General features: G+C 47.0%; 1 protein-coding gene across 18 annotated transcripts in view; it reads left to right on the forward strand.

Moving 5' to 3' along the window:
• Positions 1-13349, forward strand: part of IKZF1 (IKAROS family zinc finger 1) — a 97875-nt gene that overhangs the window by 15645 nt on the left and 68881 nt on the right. For 17 of the 18 annotated variants that reach the window (XM_086398627.1, XM_086398625.1, XM_086398620.1 and 14 more), the window contains exon 3: positions 8581-8700. In XM_086398627.1, the coding sequence (XP_086254753.1) occupies positions 8581-8700 (120 nt within the window). Of the gene's footprint in view, positions 1-529; positions 795-8580; positions 8701-13349 lie in introns of those variants that run through there. The other variant, XM_086398629.1, reaches the window with a different exon arrangement.

Genomic DNA, 13349 nt, shown 5'->3' on the forward strand with positions numbered 1-13349 from the left:
GGGCTGAGGATGGTCCACAGCCCTGGGTCTGTGGAGATGGGAGATGAGGCCCACAGCCAGATCACACTGTCCTACCGGGTGAGGCCGGGGAGGGTGGACCTCCAGCCAGTCTAGCCAAGCCTGCCCAGCGCCATATCACAGTCCTAGGAAACCCGTGCTGGCTAGCCCTGAAGTTGGACGTGTCAGCAGCAGTCGGGCTCACAGTATTTTATATTTTCCAGTCTCAGGACAGTGGGCAATCCTGGGTAGCCTCTGTACTAGAATGGCCCATGTGGTTCTCTGGGAGTGGCCGGCATGCCGCCACCGATTTCCAAGTTATGACTCAATTCTGGCCCTGGGACTCTGTCCATTCTGGTGATGGAGCCCAGGGCTGAGACTGTGGCTGCAGCCCTGCCTGCTTGCTCTTAGGAGACATGCAGGACTGGGGATTCGAGTTCCCTCAACCTGAAGGTGGCCTGCTGCAGACCATGGCACTGTCCCAGCCACGCCTGTCATTTAGAGAGTCTGCATTGAACTCTCCAGGCTGTGAGGTAAAGGCCAACGCTTGGCTTTTTGGCTGTGGCATGTAGGCACTTGATGGACCGTTGGTGGACATGTACATCAGTCAGCATGCTTGGCCATATCTGTAGGAAGTGAAGCTGTGTTGGGGGAGTCGGCTGTGGAGACACACTCTCCCATGGGCGTGGGCAGTCTCCAGGGATGCTCCCTGCAGCCTGGTGCTGACACTGGAGAACTTGGTTCCCGCCATGCCCTTGCTCACACAGCGCTGAGCAGGAAGGACCATAGGAACAGAGGTGTGTGGAAAGACATCAAAGATGTATACAAATGTGAGAAGAATGTGTCTCAGGATGGTTTGCAAAGTGTGAATCCATCCTTTAGAATGAAAACACATCACACGCGCATGCGCACACAGACACACACACTTTCCACATGCCTGTATATCCCTTTAGGAAAATTCTGGAGTGATTATTTTAAATGTGTGCTTCCTCTTAGAAGATTGAGGGTGGAAGGAAGGGATGGGTTAGGGGAGAGGGTGGGGAATTTGGTTTTTCATCTTCTCCCTTTCAGGATTATTTGAATTCATTTCCCTTAAGCACATACTTTTGTTCTGAAATCTGAGTACAATGACAACAATGAAACTATTAAAAAACAAAACTTTGGCCCTTTGAAGCCTGTCCTTTGGCTTGGCCAGGATGTGGTAGCAGCTGGTAGATGAAGCCTGAGCTGAAGGAGAAGTGGGTCCTGCCAGAGGAAGCAGGGTCCCATCCCCAGATTGTAGACCATGGCTGGAGGCGATAAGAGGGTCAGAAACGCTGGATGGTAAACGTCCCAGAAGGTGCAAAGAGACCCCTTCGTTGTCTCTGGTCCTCTGCATGCCCTGGCTGCATTCCTCTTAGGTGGCTTCTAGAGTGACATCTTACGTGATACACTGAGGATCCAGGCAGACTCTACTGTCCCAAAGACAAAGCCGAAAACCCGATGCCAGGCTGGCATCTCCAAAAAGTTTTGTAGGAGGAACAGCCGGTCAGCACTCTGATCCTCTATGCTGGTAACAAACGTAACAAGAGCCTCGTTTCCTTCCATTCTTTTTGCCCTTAACATTATGTGGAACACTCAGTTTGAACAGTGGCTCTTTGAAGACAAAGGTGTCAGGGAGTGGAGATGAGGGTGAAAGTTGGTCTGAAAAAGATTCAAGATTTGTTCTAAAATTTAGTTGTGCTTCCAGTCCTTTACACGGTTATTCCTTTGGTTTATGTTAAACCTGGAGTGTTCCAAACAGAGATTAGGGCATTTAAAGAGTTGTGCCATTTTCTCTAAAGATTTGAAGAATACTTTTTCTGTGTTTTGCTGTTTTTGCAATAAACACCTAGTCATATCAGTTTTCATTTTCCATTTCTAAAATGGAGGGAAGTTGGCAGTTAGATGTATTATAAGGATGTGCATTTAGCAAAACAGAAGTTGATGTTCTTGATGTAAAATATGAGGAATGTGTTCTGAATCATCCCCTTTTCCCATGAAACTATTCCTTGTTATGTCCTGTTCCCAAAAAAGAAAAACAGATTTGAGTCAAATCCTATTAAATTGCCATTATCATAGATGAAAAAAAGTTCCGATATCAGCGATTTCATAGGAGTGCACCTAATCTGTGTGAAATACTCGCTTGAAAAAACAGACAAATACTTAATATCTAACTTTCTGTTTTCAAACTACCTGGTTCTTTCTTCCCTGGGATTTATCCTGAATGTGGACTGAGCCCTGGTTTACAGTGTCCTATAGATAAAAACCGCTCTATAAATATGTGCCCTCTTAGATCTCCTCTAGTTGGGAATGCTGTTGAATGGGCCTGGAGGAGAGTCTGTCTAAAGCAGGCCGTCCTGTCCTTTAGTGCCCCTCTCCTTCATTCTTTTGCTGAGTTTTTGTTTGTTTGTTCTTTCTCTCTTCTTCGGCACTCATTCTAAATTATTGGTTATGTACTGTGAATTGTTGTTTGTTTTGGTCTCTACGGGAAGAGTCAGCTTGTGGGAGAGCGGGAGTTGTGAGGCCTGTATCAGCATCTCATCTCCGCCTCCATCCCTGGGACCTGAGACAGTTCTCCTTGCCTCCTGGACCACTGTGTGTCCTCTGCAAAATGGGGGACTGGAGCCAGTTGAGCTTATGCGATGTTCAGGCTCCTGGGGCCCTATTGAATGTTTTCTCCCTGATCGTCTATAATGTTTGTTGAAACAGAGAAACCACAAATATGCTCTGTAGACATCCTTCCTCTGCCTGGGAAACGAGGCTCATCCATATCGATGTGTCAGTGCAAATGTCCATCATGGGAAATCACACTGATTGAATGCTTCAAATTTACCAAACACCACCGTAAGCATTTTTTCTCATTTCAACTTTATAAGACCCCAGTGAGGAAGATACAGGCAGCATCTTCAATTCTCAGGGAGCTGAGACTCAGAGAGTTTCAATAACCAATCAGAAGTCCCATGAAAGCCAGACCTGGTGTAGGGTAGGAGCTTCCCCACTGTTCTGGAGAGTGGACAGTCTATATTCTGAGTTTTATTTACCCCCCTCACCCAGAAATTGTGTTTTTCTGTGGAATTGTACACAGTACAAACTCATGCACTGGAGACATGAGGAACCACAGAACTTTGTTGGTTGAATTATAATTTACTTGAGGAATTATTTACTTCCTGTTGATAAGCTAATTAAACAACTTTCTCATCTAAGTTGCCCAAAACACTTTTCATAGGTAAAGCTTTATTTGAAACATAGGCAGTAAGTAGATTAAACAGAAATTGGTGAGAAGTTTCTTTCATTTTTCTAAGTAAAATGACATCACACCTCCTAAATCCTTCCATTTGAATCCTTGCTTGCTCGCTGTCTGCAGTTCTTTATGTTTGTGGGGCACTATCCATGCCCTTGGCCATATGGGCACTTGGGGCTGTGCACACCTGTTTCTAGAAGATGTTTCAGTTTACAAAATAACACCGTGAGCTTATTTAGCATATTAGATTCCACACACATTGTTATTTTATTCTCACAACAACCTTTTAAGCTAAGCCAAAATCATGTTCTTTAACCTCATTTTACTCCTGAGGAAAGAGTGTAAAGGTGACTTGCTGTGGAATCTGTCTTCTCGTTGGTCAAACCAGAGCTGTACCCTGGGTCAACAGATTTCCAGTCCCGGTGTGTTAGTATCTCCTGTGCACTGACTTGGTTTAATACCTTTATTTTCTTATCGTTTATCATCTTTTCATGGTTTTGTATTTTAAATGGTGAACTAGGTAGGTCTAAATAGGTCTTGTTGCTGTTCAGTCGCTAAGTCATGTCTGACTCTTTGTGACCCCATGGACTGCAGCACACCAGGCTCCCCTGTTCTTCACCATCTCCCGGAGTTTGCTCAAACTCATGTCCTTTGAATTGGTGATGCCAGACTCTAAATAGTCCTAAAATCAACACACAAAGATATGTTTGCTCCTCCTGAGGATTTTGACAAAGTGATGGAAGTTCTCCGTGGACATTTCCAGCAGGGAGAGGATCCCAGGGTTGCTGAGTACAGAGGCTCAAGCCAGTGATTGATGGCTCAGCAGCCACTGCTCAAACATGGGGGCTTTTAGGCAAATCAGATGTGCTCTTACGAACTGTCTCAGTGGCGGCAAGGCAAGGCTGCGTTCCAGCAGGCATGTGGGTGGCCATTCCACTCGCTCTCTTACAGTCCTGACTTTTTACCTGATCCACTGCACACGCCAGGGCTATGCTTTATTCTCTCATATCTTCACAGGGAGCTCCTACGGATCGACCTGGCCCCGGGGTATTTACAATCATGGTCCCTACTGTTTCCATTATTCCTTTTTCTGCATCGTGTATGAAGCAGTGAAAAGTGCTGAGATGCTGGCATGTAGCTCAGCACAGGGGACCAGACAGACAGAAGCACGTCTAGCATCTCAGCAAGTTCTAGTTGGTCTTGTTCCCAATAGACGGAGCAGATAAATTTGAAGAAAAGTGACTTGGATACATTTTCACATGAACTGAGCAGAGGGATGACAGCCCTTCACTGGACAAGTCCCAATTCTTTCTGACCCTCCCATGGGTCCTGCATACCTGACTGTCTAGATCGATCCCAGAGTTCTCCAAAGTTATCCTCAGGAAACCCAGAATTAAAAAAATAAAAATAAAAAATACTACAGGAATGCAGTCTAGTTTCTCAACCTTCTGCTTCCACCTGTCACCATGGCAGCTGGTTAATCAGAAAGGGGTACATGCACACCCCTCACTGTGCATGTTTCAGGATCCCATCACTTTGTTAAGCTGGGGTCCCCAGAGTCAGTTCTGTGGGAGCTCCCCGGGGGTCTTCACAGAAGCAAGTGGTCTGAGTCTGTGGTGTTTCAGCCTCCTTAGCCTGCAGTGTTCCCACTTTACCTAGGAGACAGGTTTTGTGTATTAAAGTTCTGTGTAAGAACTAGAGATTTTCATCCAAAGTGAAGTCAGACAGAGAAGATAGGTATCATATGATATAACTTATATGTATAATCTAAAAAAAATGATACAAATGAACTTATTTACAAAACAGAATCAGACCCACAGACTTATGGTTACCAAGTGTTGTTGTTTGGTCACTAAGTTGTGTCCGACTCTTTGCAACCCCATGGACTGTAGCCTGCCAGGCTCCTCTGTCCCTGAGATTTCCCAGGCAAAAATACTGGAGTGGGTTGCCATTTCCTACTCCAGAGGATCTTCCTGACCCAGGGATCAAACCTGTATCTCCTACATTGGCAGGCAGATTCTTTACCACTGAACCACCTGGGAAAACCATAGTTACCAAAAGGGGGGATAAATTAGGAGTTTGTGATTAACAGATACATGCTACTGTATATAAAATGTATAAACAGCAGGACCCTACTGTACAGCATGGAGAACTATACTCAATTCCTTGCAATAACCTATAATGGAAAGGAATCTGTAAAAGAATGTATATGTGTGTGTGTGTGTAAGTGAATCACTGTGCTGTACATCTGAAACTAATACAATACTATAAATCGACTATATCTCAATATTAAATGTCAATATTATTGAATATTAATATTAAATGTCAATACAAATATTTTAATTATATATTAAATAATTTAACATTAAAATGTCAATATAATTTAATATGTCAATATTAAAAAGCAGAGATATTACTTTACCAACAAAGGTCCATCTAGTCAAAGCTATGGTTTTTCCAGTAGTCATGTATGGATGCGAGAGTTGGAGTATAAAGAAAGCTGAGCACCAAAGAATTGATGCTTTTGAACTGTGGTGTTGGAGAAGACTCTTGAGAGTCCCTTGGACTGCAAGGAGATCCAACCAGTCCATCCTAAAGGAAATCAACCATGAATATTCACTGGAAGGACTGGTGCTGAAGTTCTAATACTTTGGCCATATGATGTTAAGAACCACTCATTGGAAAAGGCCCTGATGCTGGGAAAGATTGAAGGCAGGAGGAGAAGGGGACGACAGAGGATGAGATGGTTGGATGGCATCACCGACTCAATGGACATGAGTTTGAGTGAACTCTGGGAGTTGGTGATGGACAAGGAGGCCTGGTGTGCTGCAGTCCATGGTGTCACAAAGAGTCGGACACAACTGAGCAATTGAAGTAACAATATATCAATAATTTTAAAAAAGATTATTCTTACCTAAAAAGAAAACAAAAAAAGAGTCCTCTGACAAACTCCCCAAAGTCCTCAAGATTTGAAGATGATTACTTTAGGAAATCAGGAGAAAAAAGAGTCATCAGGTGGTTCATAGGCCTCCTGCAGGCTCCCATTCAGAGCTCTTTCCATTTATGAAGTAGGTGAAAGTAACACTGAGTCTCCCTTCAGCTGTTGCTCCTTTTAAAGTCATCTATTTAGGGCAATGAGATTATTAGTGATGTCATGCACATTTAGTGTAACACAAGAACTGCGATCAGTTTCCCTCTGGCTTTTGGTTTTTCCCTGGGAAATTCTTACCACGCTGCCCCCTAACTCTCCATCTTGTATTGGCTATCCAAATATATCCAATAATGCTCTTTCTGAAAATATGCCAGTTGAGGTAATTACAGCTAAGCTGGGATATTAAACTGTGATGTCTTTTTGCCAGAGAATGCTATACTCTTCCCCAAAGCTGTGGTGCCTGGCAGTTTCTGTTTTAAATTATTCCCCAAAGGGTCATCTCCTGTGTTGGGAATACTCCCACTGCACCTGCCTGTCCCCTGAAGGGTTGTGTTGGTCTTTCAGGTGGTTTATTCAAAGACGCAATACAGTTTCCCACTCTGCCTCGCCCCGTCTCCCAGACACGCTTTCTTCATCATCAGTACACTTTCCTGCAGGCCTGGGCTTCTGGGTGGGAATATCCTCTGTCTGCGAAGCTAGCTTGCCAGCCCAGCCAGCAGCACACAACCCCAGCCTGTCCCTTTCCCACTAACCTTCTTTGATGCTCCTCATCCCAGCTTGCCAGCCCAGCCAGCAGCGCACAACCCCAGCCTGTCCCTTTCCCACTAACCTTCTTTGATGCTCCTCATCCCAGCTTGCCAGCCCAGCCAGCAGCGCACAACCCCAGCCTGTCCCTTTCCCACTAACCTTCTTTGATGCTCCTCATCCCTGTGTGTCTTCCACGGCAGCGCTCATGGGCTATTCTGCAGCTGCTAGGGGCCTCACTAGCTCTTTCCCTGCCTGGGTTTATTGTCTCCTAACTCAATTTTAGGTTACATCTATGTTAGAAGATACAGGGGTTTCAATTTCAAAGAAGAGGAGCATTTTCTCCCTGTCTTGGCTTCCCAGTGTTGAATTTCTGGGAGTGGGAGTGAGTTTCCCATTTCTGGAGTTTCTGGTGAAACTTACTAGATACAGGCATCCCGTAAAACCCTATCTCACTGTTAAATCCTACTTTGTGAAGCAACTTCTGGAGTTGCGTGGGTTCTATTTCATTTTCATATTTTGAAGATAAGAATTCCTAGTAGAAGACTCACTGTGCACATGGGGTGAGAATTGTGTGAATTCCTTGTCCATCCTTCTTTCAAGTTTCCCGACCCCACTGAGTTAATCAAATTGGGCAGTTGGCTAAATATTCTCTGGCTCTGGAAAGTGAACAGACCCAGATTGTGTCGCTGTGAGCAGGATGCCCAGTCTGGTGACCTTAATACAGAGGTGTGATGAACAGGCTTGTTGGAGGGTAAGGTGGAACAAACATACAGGCAAAATTTGGCCTGACACATGAAGAGTCTTAAAAACATTCATGCCTTTTGACCGGGCCATAAAATTCCCCAGGGTTTATACTGTGGTGATTCTTAAGAACGTGGGCAAAGGCTGGCTATTAGGAGGTTTACCACTGTGTTGTTTCACTGAAAAAAAAAAAAAAGATTGAATACAATCTAGGTTCAAAAGCAGAAAAAGGATTTAAATAAATCCTACTGTGCCAATGCAATGAAGTGTTATACAGACATCACAGATAAGAGTCATGGAAGCAAGGCTATGCTGCTAAGTCGCTTCAGTCATATCTGACTCTGTGCGACCCCATAGATGGCAGCCCACCAGGTTCCCCCGTCCCTGGGATTCTCCAGGCAAGAACACTGGAGTGGGTTGCCATTTCCTTCTCCAAGCAAGGCCATAAGAATGTCTAAAAACTAGTTTATTTTGATCAAGAAGATATGTCACCACATATTATCCATAGTATATAAGTGTCTGTGTGTGTATACACATGCACACACATCACAATTTTAATAGTGGTGATCTCTAGGTGATTGAGGGCTTCCCTGGTGGCTCAGAGGTTAAAGCGTCTGCCTCCAATGCGGGAGACCCGGGTTCGATCCCTGGGTCGGGAAGATCCCCTGGAGAAGGAAATGATAACCTACTCCATATGCATTTTTCACATCTCCGTTGTCTCATGTTTTGGTGTGGCAATGATATCCTATTATAAGCAGGATAGCAGGTTCCAATCCCCACAGAGAAGCATGAACTCAGTCCATAACTTGAAGCCAAGCCATGTTGCTGGCGGGTTGCAGTGACCACCACCCTCAGGGGTGACCACGTCCCCAGAAACTCCAGCTCTTGCTTATGTCCTCAGGGAAGGAGAGCCCGCCAGTGAGTGACACCCCAGATGACAGCGATGAACCCATGCCTGTCCCTGAAGACCTCTCTACCACGTCTGGAGGCCAGCAGAGCTCCAAGAGTGAGCGGGGACTGGGTAAGTGGGCCGCCCGCCTCTCACTCACGGGCCGTCACGGGCTTGAGGCCAGCACCCCTGTTTCTCTGCGTCCCTCCAAAGACCACGACGAGCGTGTGTGAGTCCCGTCACCTGCGGTTTCCCCTCAGCCCCCATGTGAAGGGAACACGCAGTGCGGGGCGGGGCCCCGTGGTGGGGCTCTCAGCCCCACGTGGGGTGCAGTGTGACCAAGCTGAAGAGCATCCCCGAAGGCGGGCACGTCACTGGCCCCCCATTCTCAGAGCACTGTAGCAATGTGCAGTTTACGGATTGTACTCACAGATGGGAAATTTATCCACTTCATGTGTTATGGCAGTAGGGCTATTTATTTTCATAGCTTTGATGTAGAAGGAGCCGAACCTGGCCCTTCTGTGTTATCCCTCTCAGACATTCACATACCTTTCCCACAGAACAATGGGTGTGGAGGTATTTGCAGTCTCTCCCCTGGTGAGCCTGCCTGGGCTATGGAGTCCATGGTGAGAAGTCTGAATCCACCCTCTCTAGGAAAACGGAGACCCAGAGAAGTTCAGGGAATTAGCCAGGGTCACAGAGCAGAGTCAGAAGCAGACACCATTTCTGACTAAAGACTGGTGTTTATTCCAGTATACCCCATTCTCATCAGCTAATGAGTCAGCAGTTCCTTGAAATACCTATTTTCTTTTGCATTTTATAAAGAACCAAGTGTGAAGTTGAGAGCCCCTTATCTGCAGCAAAGAGTGTCCTGAGCGGTGGATAGGTCGCCATGAGACCGGACAGGCAGGAGACATCTCACAGCATCAGCTTGTAAGACCCACAGCCAAGGAGGGCACTTGTCTGAAGTTCTGAAACTCACAAGTTATTTTCCTGTAGGACATCCTGATGTGATGACAGAGAAATGTATTTTGTATGTTTTCATGTGCCTTGGAAACCAGATAGACTCTGGGTATTTTTTTTTAAACTTAGCTATATATTTCGCTGAACAAACAGGGATAGTGGCTAAAATCTTCTGACGTAGATGAACCAAGAAAACAAGGGCGTTTCTGAATTCCTTTTCCCTGTTAGATAGTGGCTACTGTATGTGGGCAAGTAGATGAAGAGTGTGCCCTCTTTCTACACACATCCTCTGGGGTTTCCCAAAGCTAGGACGCAGAAGAGCATGCATTGTTATAATTGATGTATTTGTGTTTAAGATTGTCTTCTGTTTATTGCAAGAGATACTGGTTTGTCATTCACTTGTACTGCTGCAGTTTCCTTTCAAGACACGTTTACAGAAATTAAAAGATCAAATTTAAATAAAAACATTAGGACAATGAGGGTGTGTATACATGATAAAGACTTAGAAAACCTCAGGGACTGAAAGGCAGAAGAAATTATGTGGATAGGTACAGGTTAACCGTTTAAATGAGCGGAGAGCGCAGACACCAGGGTTAGGACTCTGGGGTCACTATGGAGAAACTGGGGAGACTCCCCCCACTCCCCAAAATCCCCGCAGCTGACAGCCAAGGTCACCTGGGGCGTCCAGTAGAGAACTGAAAGTCGGGCTGGTTCCTGGAGAGTGAAGAACAGTCCTCCTGGTGCAGTCAAGCAAGCTTTTGTTATAAATGCCCTCACAGCCTAAATATACCTCCTCCGTAAACTTCAGGTTGTGGGAGCTCTGTGCTGGTAGGAGGTCACCGAGCCCCTGGCTTCCAGGCTGCATTCTCTGGCTGAGACGCGGTCTGGGTCCTAAAGGAGTCCCTGCAGGTGTGGCTGGTGGAGCCGGGGTAAGGTGAGGGGCGGGGTCGGGGCGGCCTGAGATCTGCGGGCTCTTCTCTGCTTCCCCACCGCCATGGGACACGACGCTCACTCCTTTCCGCATCCGATTTCTAAACACTGAATTTTAGAGTTGTAAAACTTCAGACATCTGAGAGCCATCTTTCCTTGGCTTGTGAATGGCAACTGCCACGGGGACAGGCAGGGAAAGAGGTTGTCAGTGGGGGAGGAGACAGAGGAGTGATGGGTCACTCCCGGGAAAGCAGGAAGGACAGAAGCACAGATGGGGGGCGGGGGAGCGGGAGGGGGAGGGGGGAGGTTTGTGGAGACAGGTGAGCCAGGGAGGGAAGCCCTGAGACCAGGGAGCACAGAAAAGCACCAAGGAAATGGGCTCCCCTTCACACTGGGCGCTGAGCTTTAGGCACTCTGCTTTCTGGCTGTTGAAGGGAGTCAGCCAGCTCAGGTGCGCAGTGAAGGCTGCCTGGGCAGCACTGAGAGCATGAAGTACGTTCTGTTGATAGCATTGCGGTGATGGTGGTTTAGTCGTTCAGGCGTGTCCGAGTCTTGTGATCCCATGGACTGTAGCCCGCCAGGCTCCTCTGTACAGGGGATTCTCCAGGCAGGAATACTGGAGTGGGTTGCCATTTCCTTCTCCAGGGGATTTTCCTGACCCAGGGTTTGAACCCAGGTCTCCTGCATTGCAGGCAGATTGTTTACCAACTGAGCCACCAGGGAAACCCTTGATAGCATTAGGACTTTAAAAGATGAAGGGATTAGTAGCTGAAAGGAAATGCACTTGAAGGCGTATTTCATCAGCACTCTGGGAAGAAGGCAAAGAACCCAGGGCCTGGGACCCACAACAGGAAGCAGGGCCCCTCCCTAAGCGGGCCCCTCCCTGCCAGAGCTCCTCCCTGCGCAGCAGTGGGAGCAGCGTAGCGGGGAGAGAAGGGCCTCGGGGGAGGCGCCTGGGCTGTTGAGGGCAGGGCAGGGCGGAGGCCGGCCCCGGAGACCCTGCACCTGGGCAAGGAAGGGTGGAGTCGGGCCCCTCCCCGCCAGGTTCTTACCTCCCTCATTTCAAACTTGCCAGAGCCTTGGAACTTGGCTCGGCTCACAGGATAGTCTCCAGGGTTAACTGAAAACACGCACACACGCTTTGCTGAAGACAACAGCAAAGACACAAGTAGAAATACAGTAAGAGGCAGAAAAAGGTCTCTTAAAGGTTTTTAAAGGAGTCTGTTGTAGCTTCCCTGGAGAGAAGGAAAGAGAGTGTATAAGATTTGCAGAACCAAGAATAGAAGAGGAATTTATTAATTAAAAAAAAAAAAAGTGATCCAGAGAATAGGCAAGCTGAAAACAGAGCCAAGAAGACGGGGAGGAATCCGTTAGGAGAGGGCAAGACCAAGAGAGAGACTGAGGTGCCGGCCACTCCTAGACCCAAGATCAAGTTGGGGGTGCTAGCTCCTCCAGTGGGAACATCAGGGAGAAATGGCGAGAAGGTAAAAGATGGTAACATATGTGAAAGTCTTTGGTGATAATAGACCACCGGGTGTCTGTTTTAGGGAAAAAAAAAAGATGCTTTTGAAAAACTCAGAGCCCCCACTCCCAGTCCTAGACAAGTGTGACCTCAACCAGGAGAACAGACGAGAGCAATGAACAAGTTGTTGGGAAAGAGTAGAAACCATCCCCTTAAGATGGGGAGAAGAGTCTCACTCACTGGTGGAGGGTCGTTCTCAGAAATAAGAAGAGTAATGGTTTTGTACCGCAAGACTTCCCTCCGTGTTGACGGAGCTGCTCTAGGACTGTGTGCCAAGGTGAGCTCCTGAATTTAAAAAAAAAAATGATATGGGAAAGAGGTGTCGAGGCAATAACTTGTCAGGACAAGGGAGTCACCCTCATTTGGCTCCTTTTTCTTCTGGGTCTGAATAAGAGGAAGCGAGGATCTAACGTACAACATGAAGGATTTAAGGTAGACACAGGAGAGAACTTCCTGGCCCTGAGGGATTCAGTATTTAGTCATCAGGACAGTCTATTCAATCAGATGCTAGCTTGTTCTTCTGAAGTGGTCTCTTTAATAATGAGAGAAATCTCGCCTCTCTGAAGTGGTTGTGTATGAAACTGCTAAAGAGGAGGATGTGCCCAGTGACCTCCTACGGCAACCCCCAAGTTTACCCACTCATCCATGGCAGGTGCCTTCGAGAAGTGGAAAATGGGTCAAGAGTCTTCTGCCAGCTGTTGGCCAGGGGCAATTAAAAGTGTCTCACATAGAAACGATGCCAAGACTGGCATCTAGCAGAGAGATAAGTGCTGTGAGTAAAGGAATGAAAAACTTCTTTTCTTCCTTCATTCAATAATCTGTAGTTTCTTTCTTCCTTCGAGCATGGATTTTTGCCTATCACTGTTTTGTTCTCCTTTTGCTTGTGTGCGGGCTTCCCTTGTGGCTCAGTTGGTAGAGAATCTGCCTGCCATGCCAGAGACCTGGATTCGATCCCCGGGTTGAAAAGATCCCCTGGAGAAGGGAACGGCTACCCACTCCAGTATTCTGGCCTGGAGAATTCCATGGACTGTATAGTCCATGGGGTTGCAAAGAGTCAGACACGACTGAGCGACTTTGACTTTGCTTGTGTGAGTGGCCTTGTCCTAAAATTGGGTAGGGGTCCTCTAGCTCTCTGATGCTGTCAGTGAGCACACAGTCCTGGAGTGGAGGCGGGCTGCAAGCTGGCTGATCCCAGCAGAAAATCAGGCTGTGAATAAGGTGAATCAGGTTGTGAATAAGGTAGGGGGTAGGAGCCCTCACCCCCTTTGACTGTAGATGGTGGGCAGGGAGAGGGGAGGCCTACTTGGCTGGAGCAGGGAGACAGGGAGAGGCCACGGGTAGAGAAGAGAGGTTCGGGGCCAGAAAA

Source organism: Bos grunniens, chromosome 4 (assembly GCF_055505025.1).
Source record: "Bos grunniens cultivar Pamir isolate PY7600 chromosome 4, Bosgru_T2T1.0, whole genome shotgun sequence".
Taxonomy (NCBI): domain Eukaryota; kingdom Metazoa; phylum Chordata; class Mammalia; order Artiodactyla; family Bovidae; genus Bos; species Bos grunniens.